At 41.5% G+C, this 22,783-nt stretch overlaps 1 protein-coding gene across 3 annotated transcripts in view; it reads right to left on the bottom strand.

The window, feature by feature from the left end:
* pbx4 (pre-B-cell leukemia transcription factor 4) overlaps positions 1 to 22,408 on the bottom strand; it is a 441,364-nt gene extending 418,956 nt beyond the window's left edge. For all 3 annotated transcript variants that reach the window (XM_070867367.1, XM_070867369.1, XM_070867370.1), the window contains exons 1-2: positions 21,899 to 22,408; positions 15,521 to 15,594 (exon numbers count right to left, since the gene is read on the bottom strand). In XM_070867367.1, coding sequence (XP_070723468.1) covers positions 15,521 to 15,594; positions 21,899 to 22,077 — 253 coding nt within the window. In that variant the 5' untranslated portion in view covers positions 22,078 to 22,408. The remainder of the gene's footprint in view (positions 1 to 15,520; positions 15,595 to 21,898) is intronic.
* Positions 22,409 to 22,783: the final 375 nt, after the last annotated feature.

Genomic DNA, 22,783 nt, shown 5'->3' with positions numbered 1-22,783 from the left:
ACTAAAAGCTTGGTCAAAAAGGTAGGTTTTAAGGATCATTTTAAAGGAGAAGAAAGATAGAGAGGCGGAGAGGTTAGGCAGCGAATTCAAGAGCTTAGGGCCAAGGCAGCTAAAGGCACGGCCACCAATGGTTGAGCGATTATAATCAGGGATGCTCAAGAGGGCAGAATTAGAGGAGCACAGACGTCTCAGGGTTGTGGGGTAGAGGAGATGCCATGGAGGGATTTGAAAACAAGGATGAGAATTTTGAAATCGAGGTACTGCTTAACCAGGAGCACAGGGGTGATGGATCAGCGGGACAAGGGTAGCCGAATTTTGGATCAACTCTAGAATGTGGTAGACCAACTAGGAGACAAGTCCAGAGGTAACAAAGGCATGGATGAGGGTTTCAGTAGCAGATGAGCTGAAGCAAGGGTGGAGACGGGCAATGTTATGGAGGTGGAAATCGGCGGTCTTAGTTATGCTGCAAATTCGTGATCAGAAGCTCATTTCAGGGACAAATATGACACCAAGGTTGCGAACAATGTGGTTCAGCTTCAGGGAGAGGAATGGAGTCAGTGGCTGGGGAAGGGAGTTTGTTGCGGGGACTGAAAACAATGGCTTCAGTCTTCACAAAATTTGAATATTATTTATCAAAGCAAAACACCAAGGGGTTGGGGGGGGGGGAATTGTCCCCTTCTTTAAGGCCCATTACCGCCTCTAATTAAGGCCTTTCTGCCTGGCGGCAGGCAGCAGAAAGCAGGGCTGACCCATCTGCAATTGCCACCGAGCCTGGGGCGGCGGGAACAGTGCTTCAGCTTACAGCCTGGCGACGACCGCTTACCACCCCGCGGAGGAAACTGCCCCATGGGAGAGCGGCCTCCAACAGCTTCGGAAGGCGGGAAGCTGCCAGTAGCTCGGCGGTGCGGCCGGTGTTAAAGGGGAGGGCGCACTGCCACGGCCGCCATTTTGTTTCAATTGTCAGTCGACTCCTGAGTCGGCCCAACAATGGCGGGCGCTGGCCCAGCCAAACCCCTCCATGGTGGCCCATTCGGCTCCATATCGGCCTCAGAGTGTCCCTCTCCCCTTTAAGTGAAGGGGAGGGACGTTGCGACACGTCAGCGCGACGTGGCACATCCGTGACGCACTGACGTCATCACCATTCTGCTCCCTCGCAAACCCGCCCCTACACCAGCTCAAACAGCGCCCCAAAGCACTGGGAGGCGGTGTCAGAGTTAAAGAGCCCAATTTTCCAGCTCTTCCCTCTGACTACCGCCAGGCGGTAAATTTCAGGTTAATTCAAAGTGCTCTCCCCAATTTTCTCCTAAAGGCAATTTCGGCCCAATAGCTTCAAGTTTAGGTGGAACAGTGAAAGATAGCAACTTTTGAAAACTTGTGTCTTTCGATCCATGATTTCATAAAGTGTAGGGCACCAGAAAGGTAACTCATCAAGGTTCCTTGCTTCCCACCTGCAATAGCGATCTTCAATCTTAAACATACATTGTTCTCCGAGACCCAAGTGAATGCTCCCCATAGCTGCTGAAAACTTCTTTCACCCAGTGAACAGGGTTTGTTGTCCTGGACCCAACAACCCCAATTCACCTTAAACCTGCAATGATATAACACACACCCAAACTCTTTTGATTAAACTTTCACCTACCTCTCTCTCTCCAGAAGTCAATGAGGTGAGTGTTACCAAACCCTTCCACCCCCAACATCTATCCATCCATTAAAATCAGAGGGAGGTGGAGGATGAATTTAAGCCAAGATATAATATTTGCAATCCTGAACACTCCTCCTCTCGGAGGCCTGGGATAGGGAAGCACAGTTCACCTTTACTTAACCCCACCCCTCTCCCCACCTCAGATGGAATATCTGAGTCACCCCTCATTGCTGAGATAGTTTTGCTGCCTTTGTTGTCCCAATTCCTTTTCCCCCATCCCCATCCCTTTCCTCTCCTCTCCTTCCCCTGCCTGTTTCCAATTACCCAACCACCATCAAACCTGCTTGGGCAGAATACTGCATCTGAACTTCACTCTCCAGATGTAATGTCACAAAAGATCATCTAACATTTTTATATATAAAATATACAATATATTTATGATACACACACACACACACACACACACAGTCGAGAGACTGAGTAAAAACACATTTTCTACAAACAAAATATGCATAAATAGCACAAAAATAGGTCAGTTCAGGATTAGAAGTTACCCTGAATGACAGACACATAAAGTACATGATGAATAGCTGCTTTCAGAAGATTTTGTACTTCTAAACAGCAATAGCCATTCATAGGTTTGACACTTCATCAAATGTGAATGCTTATTGCATTTAATAACTACCAGTATCAAATAATTACATTTGTGAACATAAGAAAAGAAAAATACTATGTTATAGTATATGATAGACCAATTATTGCAAATACCGTTTATTCAACAAATTTTCAAAAATTAGGTACCAAAACCAACTATTACTCTGAGCACAGCTAGAATCAACTATGAATACCAATTTTCTTACATATAACTTAAAAAGACCATTCTTTCCTGATTATATAGGAAAACATTTAATAAATACTGTTCTTCTTAGGCAGTCCCTTGGAGTCGAGGGTGACTTGCTTCCATGCTAAAAATTAGTTCTCAGGTGACTGATGAGTCCGATGCGGGACCTACAGTCTCTGTCACAGGTGGGGCAGACATCTGTTGAAGGGACGTTGGTTGAAGGGTCAGGTGAGTGGGGTACTTGGGTCGTCATGACGTCTGCCCTTGTTGACAGTAGGCTCCTGAGGTATGGAAAAAGGTCCCCATTGTCCAAGGTCTCGTCGTGGATTTTGATAATCGGGGGGCAGTACTGTGTGGCGGGGGCAGGTTGGTAAACATAGAAACATAGAAAATAGGTGCAGGAGTAGGCCTTTCGGCCCTTCGAGCCTGCACCACCATTCAATAAGGTCATGGCTGATCATTCACCTCAGTACCCCTTTCCTGCTTTCTCTCCATACCCCTTGATCCCTTTAGCGTAAGGGCCACATCTAACTCCCTCTTGAATATAGCCAATGAACTGGCATCAACAACTCTGCGGTAGGGAATTCCACAACAGGTTAACAACTCTGAGTGAAGAAGTTTCTTCTCATCTCAGCCCTTATCCTTAGACGATGTCCCCTGGTTCTGGACTTCCCCAACATCAGGAACATTCTTCCTGCATCTAATCTGTCCAGTCCCATCAGAATTTTATATGTTTCTATGAGATCCCCTCTCATCCTTCTAAACTCCAGTGAATACAGACCCAGTCGATCCAGTCTCCCCTCATATGTCAGTCCTGCCATCCCTTCGCTGCACTCCCTCAATAGCAAGAACATCCTTCCTCAGATTAGGAGACCAAAACTGAACACAATATTTCAGATGAAGCCTCACTAAGGCCCTGTACAACTGCAGTAAGACCTCCTGCTCCTATACTCAAATCCCATAGCTATGAAGGCCAACATACCATTTGCCTTCAGGACCTTTGTCTTACGGATGTTCTTGTGCGCTTCAGTGAAGGTGCTGACAATGATTTGGAATTTGACCTCCATGTGTGCGCAGATGCAAGCGTCGTCTGCAAACTGTAATTCAATGACAGAGGATGGGACGACCTTGGATCTGGACTGTATAAATACGGTATAATATTGCTTACTTACAAAGCTCTGACAAAGACCCAATTGAAAAGCTGTTTCTTATCTAAAATAATCATAAAATGTACTTAGTGTAGCACACAATTTGCAAATTTTTCCACCTAACAACTGGAAACGACAGTGAATGAAACATCAAGGTACTTTGATCAAAATGGTAAACATGGATATGTGCTAACTTATATAAACCCATTCACATGACCAGCAAGTGCCTTCCTTTGACAAGGAGACCATCATAAATAATAATGCCAAGGGAGCCCTGTCCAAATGTGAAGTTTAGGATCGAACTATTGTGCCTCAAAATCATAAAATTAGGTTCAACATGTCAAATGGTGCCCACTGGTGTGGAAAGCGCCCTGTTAATTGGCAGATACTACACACAGAGATCACCTGGTACTGAAATTTGGGGTTATGATTTGGGGTTCAAATTTTGTTATAAAAAGATAGTTGATGCCATCGTTTACCTGCTGAATTAATTTGATCCAACAATCATTAGCGTCAAAGAAATGATCAATTAAAAGAAAACCATCACTTTTCTATTAACAAATAACTGGCTTCTATCCATCCCATCGTAAAATACTAATCACATAAAATGGAATATATTCAGGTGAAAGGGGTAAACACACAAACTGAGAATACTGAACTCATACTTTAAATGTTATACTACTCTATAGTGAATTTGCTGTAAAATACATCCCAGGTCGCTAAATGTTATCATGCCAAATGTGGTATGCAAGATAAATACAAAAATCTTAAATCTGGTATTCCTTAGCCAAATATTGCTGGTATTCATTCCTGTGGAGGAAGCAGCTCTGATTAGCCAAACAGCCTACTTTCATTGCTCACATTTTGTTTTCCAGATTTCTTCCCTGCTCCTCTCTCCTGAAACAATGACTCATGCTGGGGTAATTATTATTCATTATTCTACGCATATTACGGACAGTTGTTGCAAACCATTACCTCAGGAGAAAAAAGGACATATGTGGGGCTTAGCTCCAGGCAGAAACAAACACAGTCCATGATGCAAGCAGTTTTGTTTAAACAAGGTGCACAGTCACTTTATAAAGACTATTCATGCCCCATGAATTTATATACTAGATGCAGCTCAGATATACCATGTACTAACAATTGGCAGAACCATAGGATAGTCTCTACTAGCCACAAAACCATATTTTGTTTGGCAACAGTTTACTGAGCTTCAGATCTGTTCAAATGTTCAGGAGATAACTGTACTTAGATGGACAGCTCAAAAAAGTTACTAAGTGTCAAGAAAACCTTTAACAGATAGAAACTACTTCTGAACAACATTGTGCGACAGTAACAAGATACTACTGTAATCTAAACGCTGACAGAATTAAGGTACCAGCATAGGTGAACAAACTTTACACACCCTTTTTCTTTTAATAAAATCAGATACTAGAATAAATTAGCCGAACCAAACTACTGTTACAAGTCGGCTCTAACTGAAACTCTATGGCTCAGAAATGGTCAAAACAAATAATGGCAAGTTCACAGCACCCACCATTATTAGTGTGTAAAAATCCCAGCAATTTATGACAAGGTAGAGATACGCCATGAGTTCCAAATTGCCATCAGCCTCGCAAAATTGGGAGCTCGCCGTCAACTTCCCCATGATGGTCAAGAAATTGCTGGATTTATACCATAAATACGAATGAATCTCGCCACTGACACTTGGGGCTGATATTTCATGTCGTAAGGATCCTGTTAATGACATGATTTATGGCCCTGACATGAAATTTAACCTTGGTGAACCAAAAAGAGAACAACTGAAAATGTGGAGGAGTCTCACTCCTGCAGGTAGTAAATTGTTCGAGAGGCTTTTAAATGTTTAATTTAATCTTTTTCTTATTTTTCCTTTCTATATCTTAATCCAATCTTTCTTTCCCTGATTATTTCTCTTTCTGTATCCAATACATTGACTCCAATACATTCTAATTCCTTCTTAAGGGGTATGGTGAGAAAGCAAGAAAGGGGTACTGAAGTTGCATGTTCAGCCATGAACTCATTGAATGGCGGTGCAGGCTAGAAGGGCCGAATGGCCTACTCCTGCACCTAGTTTCTATGTTTCACTGTTCCCTTGGTTTCTTTCTCTAGCTTTAAATTTCATTGGTTAGGGAGACACTTCGACCAGACATTCAAGAGGTCCCAGTTGCCCTGTTGACATTGCTGCGCCATTACCAATTCGCATATCCGGCAATTTGCAACATACAAATAATACGACCTGAAGGGCAAGGGAAAAAATGTGGATTCACAGTGCTCGCCGCAAGATGTGGGCCTACATAGTTTTGCAAACACGAGTACAAAAGAAAGCATAAAGTGTCACAAACAGTACTAAAGGTCAGTCACATGATGAGCTGTCATTTCTGAGATGTTCTTACCCTTTATTTTATAAATGTGGACAACCTTAAGGTTCAACCAACATCTTAGATTTCAGTCAGTCATAACCAGGATGGCTAATACCACAGGACCGCACCATCTTGCTAACCTCCCCGACAGTTCCCACAGCTGTCTGCCAATCATCATGCTTCCCTTCAGATCTTCCTGTATACAGTTTCAGTATTTCAGCTTTGACCTTCCATGTGGTCCTTTCCCAGCTGGGACCCAAGTGTACCAGCTTTGTAGGGTACTAATCTTCAGCCTCCTGGATGTAACATACCCTTATTGATGCACACAATTCACTGCTCCTCATTCAGGCTTCAATGCAGACCTGCAGCATGCTCCATGTGCAAACAGTAACATGCAAAGAACTATCAAGAAACAAAAATAAAAATCATGATCAGGCCACTGCAGTATTTTCTCCTGTACCTACACACTCTTACAACCAATTTCAATCCTATCCCTACACCCCCCAAGAAGAGTTTCAAATGCACCAATACTTGGTGTAACTTTACACAAATTATTAAACTGAATATATCTGCATTTGTGCTATCATTTAATTTTGAACCTTATGCAAAAATTGTCTAAACACTATTGTGCTTACTTACATGTGCAGAGAATCTATTTTTTTTTAAATAAAAGAAGCCATCCCAAAAATAAAAAGTAGTTTTACTTCTGTTGTTCAGCCACACTTAACAGCTAAATCAACTCTCCAACTAAGTCCTCAGCTGGCACCTTTAATAGTTATGGTTTAACTGTTTATTAAAACACCCACAGGCAGCAAAACTAAGTTATTTGGCAATTACAGGAATCTGCCTCAAATGGTCTCAAACTTGCACGGTCTCAGCAGGCGCGATCGGTGGTGCATGTTTTTTTTCCCCAAGTGGGTCGGAATCCTGCTGTGAACCCGCTGACATGTGCCTTTACAAAATGTCGGGTCTGTGAGCGCTCAGCAGATCCGATACACAGCGGCGGGTTCACAGCAGGGGACCCAATTCAGGTCATTAGAGGCTTGTGTAGAGTCACTAAGAGTGAATTTCAGCTCACCTTCTGCATTTGACAGCTCGCCCACAGGGTCCACACTGGTCGGAAACCACGTCTGTGAAGCTGAGGCGGGAGGACAGTGGCCACTGAATCAGCTGATGAGTACACAGCTTCAAATGTACAGCAAAAGCTCCCACCTTACGGAGATATCTTCCCTCAGCCACAAGCTCTTCCTCACTGCATTTCCACAACAGATTCACCATGCTGCAAGTCCTTACACAAGTCTCCATCCAGTCTGACCTCATTAACGCTTTCACCATTGACATATCTCTTCTAGCATCTCTACTTCACCTGCCATCGTTTCCATCAGCATGAGTGCCCTTTATACTCTCTCACGTTGGTCTTCAGAATCCCACCACGATCGACCCCAACACCAGCAGCACCAACATCACGAACTTTCTCTGCAATCACCTGATGCTGATGGCCTCACCATGGCCAGATTTACTTTTGTACACAGGATGCTGTACATCCTGATGCGCCAGGTTGGCACAAACACCATTAAGCATCCCTACAATGCCCAAGTCATTCCTTTCACACTCATCACCATTGCGGGGCTACCGTTATGTCTCACCATTCATTGCAATTCATTAAACCACTTCCGAGGGGCACACAAATCTGTCTAAGAACTGTGTTGAAAATAAAGGTTTCAATGTTTGACACCACATTAACGTTACATGAACATTGCATAAAACACCCAAGTGCCTACCCTTGTATGTTGTTCGTTGGCATGATTGCACTAGGATGAGGGTGAGTATGAGGGGTGGCTAGTGAGATGAGGATATGACAATATAGAGAGAGAGAGATGGGTAGAGGTGCAAAGTAAGTTGGTGTGAGAAGAATGTGCAGGAGTATGGAAGGGAAGGCAGAGTGATGGGGAGCTGATGAGAGGCAGGATGAGGTTGGGTGATGCTTTGTGCTAACGTTTCGTGATCTACTGAGATCATTGAAACATTTGCAGCACTGATTCCAGCTCCTCCTGACCACATTCCTGCTTGTGCCCTCCTCTGCAATGTGCAACCAGGCTGTGTTGATGTCCTGAGGAGGTCTCTTCCGCCCATGGGAAGGGAAGAGTACCTCCCTGCGTGCTGTGATTCTCTCCAGAAGCATATGGAGGGAGTCATGGGAGAGCCTGGGTGCAGCCCTGTGCCTTTGTGCAGTCATTGTCAGCGTTTGCAGCACCTCATTACTGTAGAAAACTGGCAGCACAAATTTCAAGACGATGTGGCCATGGTCTCTTTAAGGAAACCGGCTGATGACGTATCATGAAACAGACCTGCTTCCTCCAATTGGCCAGGAAACAAGCCCAATCAACAGAAAGTCATTCTACACAGCAGGCTGGAGGCAGCAGAGGATCGGGATGTGTTACTGACACCGTCCGTGGGTAGTAAAATCCCAGCCTTTAAGTCTGCTCAAAAATATTTATTAAGAGCTTCGAGTTATTCATGGACCACCGTGGACTGATTACAAAAACTGCCCATATGCTAGTCCTGATCCAGATAACTTAAATTTTACCTGGATCGGGCGCTCCCGACCTGCGAGGGAAACCCATCGCAGCGGGTCGTGGATATAAGGAGCCGCTCCTGCAGGGAACAGCGCGAGCTAGTCCAGGAGTGCGACAACTTCGAGGAGGGCAACTGGATTGCCGTCACCAAAATCCAGGTCGCCGATTGGATCGTGAGCAGGACCATCGACAGGGTTGGGACCCAGGTACCGGAGGAGAGGCGGAGAGTAGCAGAGGAACGAAGAGGTCGGGGCCGAGATGCGGCAAGAGTTCGGGGCCCAGGAGAGGCGAGAGTTCGGGGCCCAGGAGAGGCAAGAGTTTGAACCCAGGAGCAATGGAGTAGATTAGCGGCGGGGTCGTGGCCCAGGAGCGGCGCAGCATATATCAACAGCAGGGTCAGGGCCCAGGGATGACCCAGCAGAGCAGGTCTCCAGGCGTCTTGATTAAGCCTTGCCACTGGACCTGTCAAGCCCATGTGGTGGCTGGTGTGCAACAACCACTCCATGTTAAAAGAATTCACGCACAGGCACCTTCCACCCTGCAAGATGTAGCTCATTGAAACACCTGTAAACTCATCTTTTTTTGGTGTGGAAGCGGGTCATCCTCGACACGAGGGACTGCCTAATACTACTAATTTAAATTTAGTTAAAGTTGTGACTAAAACTATGAAGATTGTTCAACACCAGTCAAACAATTTATCTTTAATCTGCTAAATTTGTTCAAATGCCTGTAAATAGGGTAAAGTTTTTGTTATGTACATGTGTATCTGCTGACTTCAAGATTTATTGTTAAGACAACAGACAATCTTACACTGGATATTGTTTTATTTTTAGATAATCAGTAAGTAACTCCATTGAACATCAGCACATGTTGAATCAACAGATGTTTTCATAAACATATGATAAAATTTAATGAACAGAAGTTATGAAATTACCATAATGTAGAGAAATGTGAGCAGTCAGGAAAACAAAGCACACTTTCAGTAAACCAGAGACACACTGTAGGGCCGATTTTCAGTAAGGCCTCCGCCTGCCCAAGTGCTGCCCAAAGTGCCACTGATGGCCGCAGAGGTACCGGATGGTACTTTGGCCGGGATATTCAGGAAGAAGGTCCCTCGAAGGTCGGCGGGCAGCAAATAGAAGACGTACACCGCCAATCTGGGCAGCAGCGGGCAGGAGGTCGCATTCTCGGTGACAGAGGCGTTTGCCGCCCAAGTGCCGCCGAGGATGCAGTCAGGCCCACGGTGGGTCAAAGACCTGAAAAAAAAAACAACAGCAAAAATTAAAAAAGTATCCGAAGAACTTCAGGGGACCTCATACAGGTAAGTCGCTATTGAAAAAAATGTTCACTTTCCTTTTTTTCGGGTTCTTCATACTCACCGTCGGGGACAGACCAGCTTCCAACCAGCGGTCCACCCCTGTTCTGCCGCTGAGTCCTGCCGACTCCCGCCCACGGGAATCTGGGAGATCGACGGGCGGGAGATCAGTTGCGTCACTCGGCCGTCCGCTGAACTCAGTGGGCGGTTCACGGCAGCTCTCCCCTCCCGGCCACCCCGAAAGTGGTACTGGGCGGATCTCCAGGAGGAATGTCAGCGGCAGCAGGCAGTGAGGTGCTGAAAATCGGCCCCACAGACCTTGAAGATTCCAACTTCAACGGCTCCTGGTAACTTTAGTAACCAATTGCTATTTCAAGGAAATAATTAGTATTTGACCCACTTTTCTCTCAAAACTCTTTCTCCCTTCAAAAACCAACACAATGGCTCTGAATTTGCAATGATCAGGGAAGCGAAGGCATTCGCTGCTGACCCTGAAGTACACTTTGCACAAGGATCTCACGATCCCCGTGTCAAGAACTTTGGGTTTCCCCGAACTTCAGTTCAAATCAAAGGATGTTAGTGGGGATTCCCTTATACGAACTGCTGTGATGTCAACAGGCTGTCTAAGCAGCCAATCAAAGCAGAGAATTCTCACAGACAGCGAACAAGGAAGTGAATAAGCTCTTAAAATTCTAACTTTAAAAAAATGCTAGAGAGCAAAGCAAAGATTGGGGCTCTAATGTGAGGAAAAAGGCAAACCTGAAATAAAGATAGACAAACTTAAAAAAAAAATGTTTTAATGTTTTTGAAAAGTTTCTTAAAAATGTAAATTTTTATTGAAATGGACAAATTTCACATTACACAAATTTAAAATTAGTTTTCCAGGCCTTTGACATTTGTTTAGCAGTAATAACGCTGTCAAAACCCATAATCCCTTCGGGTCTAACTTTTAGTGGGGTAGTTAACTGCGTACGTACTGTGGAAGAGCCAAAGTTTTTGTCAGTTTCAATGATTTGGCTCTGTGGGGGAGGGGCAGTCTATGACGGAGCCATCAATGGCTGACTGCAACTTCGAGGTTTCTGCCAAATCCTGAAGTTGCAGTCAGTTTCAAAAGCAGAATGACGACGAACGCTGCCAGCTCACTGTCACCCCGACCGCAAATTCCGGGCTCTAAACTACCATACAGATAGACCCTAGTGAATGGAGACGTGTAACTCCAAAATGTACCGATACTACACACTTAAGTTCTCTACCAATAAATGCACTTTATTTCAACAAGGGTCCGCTCACAGAAATATCACATGAGCGAAAAGTCAATGGTATGAAATAGTAAGCTGCATTGCATTATGTTAAAACATCCATTTAAAGATTCTACCAGTATTCCTCGAGCTAAATGTGAAGTTCAAAACCCCGTTTCCATTAATTTGCACACATTTCAAGTTGCTGATACCAACAGATCTTGGCGTTCTGAATTATGATTGATCCACAAATGAGGCAACAGCCCTTCAAGAAATTTAAGCAGAAATTAACAGAATTGCCTCGACTTCAAAGGTCGATTAGAGTCTCAGATCCACATTTGGACACCCCTACTCCACTGCCTTAGAAAGCAAATTTAATCATCACGAACTGCAGCATTATGTACTGTGCGCGAGAGATAAATATCTATTCATTAAATTAAATATGGGACCAGTTATTGCATTCTCATTCATTATCTTAATGTACCATATCTATTCCATAAGCTACACATCACTTAAAAGTTCCTACAACCACTACTAGGTAACTCTTATCCTACTGATTTTCAAATAAAGATGTCCTAAATAAAGTACTGGGCTGCCTCACCTGTACAGGCATCAGGTAATTTCCAAAATGAGAGCATACACAGTAATGGCAGTGAAAATTCCACAGAAAACCCTTAGCAAGACCATCCCTAACCTTTTAACAATTACGTTAATAGTCTCCCTCTCCCTAGTAGATCATCATACACTCTAACACCACATTGCCTCTATTCAGCTCACCGAAGACCACTACTGGTCAACCATATGTAACCTTTTGCCTGTCAAGCTAAAATCCACTCCAGCACCGCAACGAATGTTACCAACTTAAATAAATCAATACAAAATGACTCACCAATTTGTGATGCTTTACACAAGAAATTGGCACTAATATGATACCACATGTCAAAGTGCACTTAGTTCTAAAGAGGCAAGAAAGCCAAGTAGGAAAACACTTTTAATGGAACGTACGCGACCATTTAGATGAGCAACAAACCAAAATTCATTTGAAATCCTGCCCAGTAGGATATTTAAAACTTCCTCTCCTCCCCAGAAAAACACTATTTTGGGTCACCACATTTAATGTAATTTCTCACAAACATTCTACCAAGCAGGGCAGTACTCTTCGAAGAGGTTTCAGAGGGATGCCGGAGCCATTGGAACTGTGCTGGGATGCGAGTCTCTGTCTTCAGGAGAGGAGGAAAATTTAAATAATTATAAAAATGACTTTGTAGTGTTTTAAGTCAGATTTGTGATTTTAAATATTAGCCTGGCACTATTCTCAACATATTTACACACAAAATTTTTGAAAAGAGTCTACAGACAACAATCAGAAGCTAGAAGCTTGATATTCCATCTGCTATCCCAACAACGTTTACTGTAGTGCCCCGACCCACAGCTGCCCCCACCAAGATTGCCTAAAATGGCACAGATCAGAGATCAAACCTGGGATTTTCTGGTTTGTATGGCTCAATGTCACGTAGTTTTGCTAGAACAAAAACAAAAAGTACTGGGAATACTGCAGATCTGTTAGCATTCTAAAACACAAAAAATTGGTTAACATTTTGAACAGAGATCCTCTAAAGCAGTTCTACACATTTCCAACTTTTTCTGTTTTTTACTTTAGATTGCTAAAATCTGTTTTTCTTTTCATCTTGTATGGTACTGCTAGACTCATACCTGCCTTGTGCCTTACTGCAAGACTTTTTTTTTAAACTTGCATGTGAATTTTGTGCTCACCAAGTTGGTGGATACCAGCGCTGGAGAGTGATCACTTTCTCTCTCCCCCAAACATTTTGTCACCTAGCATCCTCAATTTCAATAGAGAAACAGGAATACTCCCTTTAATTTGCTTGAACAATGTTCCATAGTGCCAACCTCAGCCGTACATCCACTACTGCACCAGTGTGAGTTTTTCCATTTCTCATATCAGCCAAAGCACCCACGAGAAAGATTGCCAATTTATGCCAATAGTGCCAAATTAGGGTGGTTGTTTACTGTTGGCTCGTGCTCACCAGGAACTAGATTCAAAACCATCAAAAACCCATTTCACATAGGATTCTTGCTGCTCATCGAGGCAACTTTAATTGCAGCAATCTGGGAGAGATCTGAACCCATGTCACACGAGGTGAAAGGCCACTATATTAACCCATTAAACCAGAGTCCCTTCGCTGCATGAAATTTCTTCATATATTGCCTTTTCATCTGGAGAATCAGTTGAATACTTCAATGGATAGTGAGATGATTTTATTTTAGTGAAGACACCAACTACAAAAAATTGTAATAAATAATGATTATGACTAGCAGTGAGATGACTCCACTCAGGCTGACCACAGCCCACTTTCAAGTTAGCCAGAATAATAGAGACGTGGATCTCATCACATTGCTGGTGAATATCTATTGCATATGTATGAAGGTTGGATTTTACTTCATAAAGACATATATATTATCAGTAAAACACACCACAGAACACTAGGACTGAAAGACTATAATAAAACTCTCATCAACGAGATTTCCAGTCCACTACTAGAATTCTATGAAAATGTAGAATGTTTTGGTGAAACTGTCAGATGTGCAGCAAGCCCAGAACCAGACTTCCTGCGGGCTGACAACTCCAGCTGCCACAGTTGAATGTGATGTAACATTTCAGTGAATGTTCCAGCTTTTCACATCACTTTTAAAGGTACAGAAAAATAAAGCATTAGCAGTTAGTTTGAACTAGAATATCCACATGTTCTGTTGCAGAAATGTAACGGCAGTTATTAATTGATCTTAAAGCTTTATTTTATTAATATAATTGCTTTAGCTCCAATGCATCCCGAAGCACTTCATACTGCACAAGTGTATTCCATATTGTAAATTGTGACTGTTCATTTCAAATTGCTGCGATTAGAAATAAAGTGAAAGACAGTGTGCAATTTTAATGATATAAAACTATTATAATACAACAAAAACACTCATGTTAGATACAGATCAAAAATTAAGACACATCCAATCCATATCGTGCTGTTTTGAAAAAAGGAATTTCACTGTGATACAGCCACATGTACAGTAGCTACAACACTGGGGACCACAAACTTTTATTCATTCAATTCTACAGTATTCCTTGGAAAACATCGATTACAACTCAAGATACATCAGAATCTAGATTCATTTTCTGAACTTGTGATACACAAATCTCTGCTCAATGTATTGTAGAATGTACTGTTCCATTGGCATACTTCCTAAAGTATGCTTAAGAAGCCTGTATAAGATGGGCTATCGTTTAGGTTCCAATTAGATCAACTGTAGCCAAACTACAAAAGAAACATTCAAATAAGCCCACATTCAAAAAAAAAGTTAGGGACCGCATTTGCAATTTTTTGAAGACTAAAAATAAACATAGTTCATGCTTATTTATGTATTTTTAATAGCATCATTCCCACCCCCATAATGATCTGACATCGATATTGTCTCAAAGATCAAACTCAGTGAGAGGTAAATATTTTTCTCTACAGGAGCTCGGGATTGCTCTCCTTTTACCATCTTTTGAAAAACCTTGATCTTTTAAACTGTTTAAACAGTGCCTGAAAATACCAATTCAATCGCCTTTATTTTGGCTCCTTCCCCAAACTAATAAAAAGACTTCTCCACAGGCTCATTAACAATCTTTAGAACAGACAAAAGGCCCAAACTTTGTGAAGTGATTGCTAATCGACGGATAATAAAAAGAAACGGGGATGCTTTTGTCCTGAGATTTCTGCTGCTATTGTGCTTCTACAAAGCTTCCTAGCTCTGCCATTTCTAGCCCAGCGATCCTTTTCTGGGTTCCTACTTTCACACATTACGATTTTGTTACAAACTTCCTACTTCATAAACATACGCATATTTACACCGAATGCACAGTGTAAGACATTGCGACCGAATTGCATGTATATCTTTCTTTACACGATTTTCTTATTGTTTTATAAAATCACAGAAAGTGGGTGCAACTAATTCCAACACAATTAAATTCAGCAGGTAGTAAGTAGCACACTGAAAGTCGCGCTAACCTTTTTGCTCAAATCACACTATTTTCACCGATTTCGTCCAAATCACATCGTTAAAAAAAACTGTTTAAAGCACAGCGACCACAACGAAGAACGTATAAACCACGACAAACAGCAATAACCGTCAGCCGCCAGCTAAAGTGGAGATGAGCCGTTGATCCGCTCCGGGTGAGGCTGTCAGTAGCCGGCCCTGTACCCCCGGGTTAGGCTGGCAGTAACCGACCTTGGCCGCCCCGGGCTCCCTGAGTTCTGACCGCACTAACATATCTCTAACTCTGTCATTGGCAAAGGACGTTAAGTAGATTTGTTAAACGGTACCTGTTTTTTCTTTGATTTCGCATAAAACGCTGAAGAGAGCTGGTTTCATCCTGTGACAGTTTAACGCGTGTTTTCTGCAAAATAATTAAAAACACGTTAGGATCGCCTTCCACAAACAGTGACAATGGCAAACGCCGAGTTCATCAGACAAAACACATTCTCAGAATGCACAATATTAGGAAAATCAACAATGTAATACACTTAGACTCAAAATATTTACGAGCTTTCTCCAGATTGTATAACTGACAGCGGTTGGACCGTAAATATTTATATTAAAAAAACAGCATTCAACAACGACTGGAAACGGCTCCCGGACTCGAATTCCGCTTACATCTAAAACACGTTGAACACCTTAGATTATAGTTGAAAATATTTTTTAAATCTTAAAATCTCTATACACTACATTGCGAGTATTGTAAAAATCCATAAATCCCAACAAAAGCTGTAGTGAGCGCACAAAGAGGAGTGTTTAACTGACCAAAGGGTTATTGTTGTTCGGTGACAACCGATTAGAGACGCTCGAACACACGGTATTGGCACGGAGTTGTTATACGCTAAAACACTAATACAGTATTCTGTACTATCGCTCCTAAATCTTAAGATTCCCAAGAATGCCGCGTCTGATTTCGCTCCTTTAAAGCGCAAACCTACACAATATTATTTCTCGCAGTTACAAAATGTTAAAATGCATTAAATAATGAAGTGGCAGCAAAGCTGGCCCATTGATTAAAGCGGTTACATATATATCTGTACAGCGGGTAATGCTCACGCTGAAAGTTGCTACAAGGGTTGATATTTTCGCAGTTTAATTAGATGTAGACTAAATGAAATATGACATCGTAAAACGTTTCTACTTAAAAAACTTCAAATGCGGTTTTGAAAGTTTAATGCCCAGTAATCCAAGTTTTTATTTCGCATTGTCTTTAAAAGCTAAATATTTCACTCGATGCAATTTGTCTTAAAACGTGTATTGTTAATGCCCGGATTACTGGGTTTATAACCCTTAGAAGTACAAACTAACTCTTAAACAAACAAATGTGATCTTTAAAACAAAGGAAACCTCTTAACCCCACATTGTATTTACTGAAGCACAGGGCCCATTTCTGAATTCATATACAAACCCATGACCCGACACACTTCAATTATAATCATTCAACGTGTCTTTACCAGACTTTGAATGAACGTTTGAGGTTAATAATGTATAATCTTAGTTATGGAAAAATATTAAACTCCAATACCCACATCTTCCCATACCACTGCAGTATCTATTCTACAAAAGCCCACATCAGTTAACACACGCCCGTTCTCCTAGTACACCAATTGCCTTGTGTTTTAACAGTGTGCAACCAAGGGAATATCGTGAAAGAATAGGTAGAATGTTTTTACTTAAAACTGTATACCGAAATTTTAACTGAAAAGATTAGATAACCGACCAGAAAAGCAGGCAAGATAATATAAACAGAACTATTTCCAAGCCATTATTGTCAATTAAGTTTAATTCCATTCACGAGGAAGCATTCTTCCTACACCTAAGGCAATCCTAATCCATAACCACAGATACCTGTAGTACAAAAAATGAAATGAGAAATACCAGTATTTTAGCCAACACAAAAACGAAAGCTATTGCTATTTACTATGTAGAAATAAGCAATTACTAGAGGTTTTGAAAAGATGCCAACAATGATTTCAATGTTTCTATTTGCATTATACAAAGAGTTTTGAAACACTGCAGAGAAAAGTAAAAAGAGTCAGATGTAGTGCATTATTCATGCTGCTTGGTGGAAATGATGTATCGAAGCAAAGAAAAACTTGAAGTGAATTAAAAACTAAATAACAACCTAAGATCCACATTCTCCAGTCACGCACAAACTTACACTCCAGCTGAAACCATAAAAACTCAAAATTGGCCAAGATGTAAATCTGCTAACCATTTCCAATCGACCAAATACAAATAACTTAAAAGTAAGTACACAGAACACATTCCACTGCAAATTCTCAAACCTTGCAGCTAAATGTGCCTTCAGTAGATTATCATTTTGCAAAACCAAACATCACAGGCTCAGCTCTATACTGCTTATAACATAGTGAGGATACACATAAACATGACAACAAAGAGATCCAACAATACAACTCTTTATTAAAACACAAACATATAATGCATGACAAAATTCAAAGAATGCCAGTGCAAGTAAATGTGATAGTAGACATTAATGGAACGACAAACGCAGCACCAAGAGGTGACTAAGAAAGCTATCTGGAAGTCACGTACAAACTGTTCACTTTAATCTCGTCAGTTTTATTTGGACAGAAAGCTGTTGTCAGCCACAGAAACTGATTGTTGCTAAACCTAGTCTCTACTCATTAAAGTAGTTTTGCTTTTTGTAACTGATTCAATCTGCACCTTACAATGTTCTAAAAAGCAAATTCTTCCTTTTACATTCTGTTATATAATCAGCAGAAAACTTCAGCAGTACCAAAGTGAAGATGCTGAAAATATCTACCAACAGCTAGTTTGTTATTTAATATAGGCAAATAGATTGGTTAAGATTAAATTTCATGGTGAATTCTGTATGAAACACACAACTCAGTAAAATGACAATGCTCAAGTAAAAACAAACATCAAGCATACGTCTCCTATTCAGTAAATTAGTTATCCAGATTTGCTAGTACTTTACTATAAACGGTGACAATTTCTTCAGTATATACAGTTGAGTCTGGCAGCCAAAATGTATAGGCTATAATATTTAACTACATTGTGGTAAAATCTCTTGAAGCAACAATTTTACTCCTTACTTTCAGAAGGGATAACAATATTATGAGAAGTAAAAGAGTAACATGCCTACCATGAACACTAAAACAGAAAAAGCTGATGCCAAATTTTTTTAAGATATTTTCACCAATTAAATATGCAGAATACAAAATAATTTGCAATACAATATAATCAGACGAAGAATCAAAAACATGTTTTCCATATATACAAACACGAGATGAAACATGTAAGCTTGTGTCAAGAGTCACCCAAATATACACCAAGCTTACCTAAACCAATGAAGATAGTACAACTAACAACTTACGGAAAATAATTATACATCTCATGCTCAAACATAGCCAATAATGTAGACAGCCCCAGTAGAAATATACCGCTTAAATGATTAATATAGTCCAATTGAAAGATTTCAACTTGTCCATTTTTTTGCAGAACACCATACACAAATATACCCTTTTTTATTCAACTGCTATTTTATTGCATAAGTGTCTGAAACAAAACAGATCATTCAAAGGAGGTGACGGTGAACACTACACCCAACATTTCAATCTAAAACTATTTAAGGTAAACTATGCAGCCTAAATGAAGACTAGGTAAAATGTAAAGTACAAATTCAGCCTGTGCCTTCCAAAAGCAAGTTTGAAACTTGTACATTAACTTCCATTAGTTACCAACAATTTAAAAAGAACCCCACTTCAAAACCTGAAATCCTATATTTTAACAACTTGATTTTAAAATTTTAATTAAGCCACATAGCCATGGCTGTGACAGCAGATTAGTTGCAAGTTAACTGTCTTAATTAATTACTCGAACAATTAGCCAATATTTGTAAATTTTACAACACAAAATATTTCTCGTTAAACATGAGTTCAAAGTCTCGCACAGTATTATGTTAGTATCACACCAAATCAAATGAATTAGCTTTTTTAAAAAGCCACTGTATATTTTAGTATTGCAACTATGTCACCAATTTTCTGTAGAACATAATCAGAACTACAGGTGTAAATAAGTTGTAAAGCTTCACTCATTTCACTTTGAAGCAAGCAAGGTCCTGGCCCCATTTCACTTCCCTATCCCTAATCTCATATCCCATCCTAGTCACAATGCCAACACTGACTGGCTTGATGACAAGTTGATGAATAGATTAATTATCTGTTGATTAAAATTTGTAATCAATTAATTGCTCTATAAAGTATATAGTCAAAAGGATTAAAGTTCAAAGAATTTATGGATTATTTTGGTATCATTGTGCTCATCTAAATCATAGTGCAATTACTATAGAATAAGTATACTCAAGTATAAGCGTATAAATAAATAGTGCTTTGCTACTACAATCGCCTAGTACTATTGAACCATACAGAAAAGCCTACTGGCAACTGTGTCTCTATCATCTTAAGTGAGTGTTCCACCACTTTAAATCCATCCAACTCAATTTGAAATGACTGGTAGTGACAGCACCAATTTTGGCATTTTGGGCAACCTGCAATTTTGATGCACAGCTCCACACTTTAGTGGAAAACCTAGGAAGATTATAACCTTTTAATTCTTCATGATTCTCTTTTCTCTGCTGTTAGTAATTGCAATAAAATGCATACAGGAATATGGGGAAAAATATGCAACGGCAAACTTACTTTTAATAATATATATATTGTCTCACTAAGGGAAGTCTTTAACAAAAATCTAACATTCGCACACTGCTGCCAACTGTGATTCTGTTTCTCTAAAACACAGGATGCCTACACAGGTTCCAAACCACTACTCATGTTTTTTTAAATTATGTATAAATAGAGCTATTTTAATTAAGTCAGACGATCACCTTTTCTTTCATATCTACATTTCTCACAAAAAATTTGGAAATAAACTCAGAATGAAGTGGCATTATCAAAAGTAAAGGTGTAATACACATTCATTTATGCAAAAAAAAATTTAAAGCTATAAATGAAAAATTATTCAACAAATAATTTAAGGAGTACGACCAATGTAGTTGGAAATATTTTTGATGTAAATTAGGTTGTCACTAGCTGTTTGCAATAATCAGTAGTTTGCCAGCATAAAAATACATGGTAGTTTCATTACAATCTAGTGATTCCATCAAAGAATGTTTTTCACTTCATCTAATCTTGATCTCATCTTGTGCATGTGAACACAACTGGAAAAAAATTCCTCATCAAATTCTAAAGGAGCCAAATTCACTCTTCGCCAAAAAAACTACTGCAAAACTATCAAGTTTAAATGTAACCAAAATGATCATTTTAATGGAATAAGCAACTTAGTCCGCTTGTGCAAACTGCAGACAGATTGCAGTCGCCGAGTGTGTGCTTTGGAGAAACTTTTACTCCGGCTTATTTGTTTTCCTTCAATCCCTCGGGAAGTTTGTACAAACTACATTTTATCCGACGGTCCATTTACTTGCAATATTTTGTGTTGTGTATAAAGGCTTGCCAATTGTCGGAGATGCTCTGCCTGCTCCTGTCCTCGTTCTCACAGAGCCATTAGCCAATTTGATTAAAAGGTCAAAAGGCACATTAGTCAAATAGAAATTTAATTAGCATTTGGCTAAACCTTTTAGTTCTGGACCCAAATGTACCTGAACAATCGAACATTTCCCAACTCCAACACGACCATTTTAGGTGCGCACCTATTTCCTGGATAGACTGCAAGGTAAATCTCTAACCACAAGAACCCACCTCTCCCTTTCCACTACTGCACTGCTAAACATACATTGCCATTTCTCACTACTTTAGATTATTTTGAAGCAATTTGGACAAAGCATCAGATAAAAACCAGCTCACTCCCCTCCAACAATACACTGAACGGCATTCAAAGCTGTTCGACTCTGGGGGCCGCACACAATTATTTGCAACAACAAAAATCATACATTAAAAACCCATACATTAAAAAGTACAACTTTATATTAATGCGAACTATTGTTCATGCAGAGAGGGGATTGATTTTCTCCCTCTCTCGGCAAAATTAAGAAAACTTGCAAACAAAAAAAAACAATCCTCACTCTTTCATGCAAAGTGGATTTAGCATTTTTTTTTAAAAGGATGAACTTTGCACAGAACACAAAAAAGATGGGGGGGGGGGAGATAAAAAGTCACAGTGAATTGATGAGATTGGAGAAAGTTTATTATTTCAAGTGACTTTTAATTCCTGATGAAACTTGCGGGGGAAAAAATAATCGGGGCGGGACGTTCAGTATTTGCAATTGGAACCAAACTATTTTTGCCTTTCTGTGAGGATCCAGGCTTTGGGTTGGGGGGGGGGGGTAAAGTGGTTCTTACTGATGTGCAATGTTGGGGCTGATGGGGAAGCTCTGATCTACAGGCTGGGGCAATGTTGGGGATGAAGGGGGTGAGGGGGGAAGCTCTGATCTATAGGCTGGGGGCAATGTTGGCGAAGCACTGATCTACAGGCTGGGGCAATGGAGGGGATGAAGGAGGGAATCACTAATCTACAGGCTGGGGCAATGTTGGGGATGAAGGGGAAGCAATTATCTACAGGCTGGGGGCAATGTTGGGGAAGCACTGATCTACAGGCTGGGGGCAATGTTGGGGAAGTACTGATCTACACGCTGGGGCAATGAAGGGGAAGCACGCTGTACTGACCTGGCCTGCGCCTCGTCCAGGCTCTGGTCAGTGATGGTCATGATCTGCTGCAGGATGTCTCCGATGTCCTGTTTGCGTCCCTCGGGGTCGCCTCCGTCCGCCTGAGAGTGAGGAGGCAGCGAGTGTACAGCCAGAGCCACCCCGGGGTGAGGCTGCAGCAGCCGGGACTGGTCCTCCATCACACAAAGACCCTTATAGATATAGGTATAGTGAGAGAAGTGATCGGAATCGGGGGGGGGGGGGGGGGTTGGATAATTCCAAATAAAACCACCTCCCCCCCCTCACACACGAGTAATGTCACAGGATTATTTTTTCTTCTTTCTTTCTTCTGGCTTGTTTTTTTTTTGTTTTTAAAATCCACAGATCCCGTCAGAAAATATGTTTTTTTTCTTCCCCTCTCAAACAGACGGTTGTCCGTACCACGAGCTGGCTTCCCGCCAGCCCACCGAACGTTGGAGCGATTTGAATTTTAACCGCCGCAGCTCGAGCGCCGGTCTCTCTCCCTCTCTCTCTCTCTCTCCGCCCCCCACCCCCCGCCCCCCCGGCGCGCCACTTCGCGCGCCCACCCGCCCGCTCGCGACTGTTTTGACGGCCGGAGCCACACACAGAGAGAGAGAAATGCGCTCGAGCGAGTGAGCGAGCGCGCAGGCGAGCCCCTGGCCTCCGTCCCGCCCCCTCTCTCGCGCCTCATTGGCAAGGAAGCCCAGCCTGCGTTGCTAGGAGAGCCGGCTGGGCGCCCAGCTCTTCCCTTCGCCCGATTGGTGGATGGACTCGCCCACCCCGCACACCGAATGATTGACAGGTGCCCGCTGCTAGGAGACAGACTCCTCCCCCCCTTATTCCCACCCTCACCACGCCATCCTCTCAGGGTTGCCGCTGAAGGGG

This window comes from Pristiophorus japonicus, chromosome 24, assembly GCF_044704955.1.
Source record: "Pristiophorus japonicus isolate sPriJap1 chromosome 24, sPriJap1.hap1, whole genome shotgun sequence".
Taxonomy (NCBI): domain Eukaryota; kingdom Metazoa; phylum Chordata; class Chondrichthyes; family Pristiophoridae; genus Pristiophorus; species Pristiophorus japonicus.
This window is presented reverse-complemented; position numbering and strand designations above follow the sequence as displayed.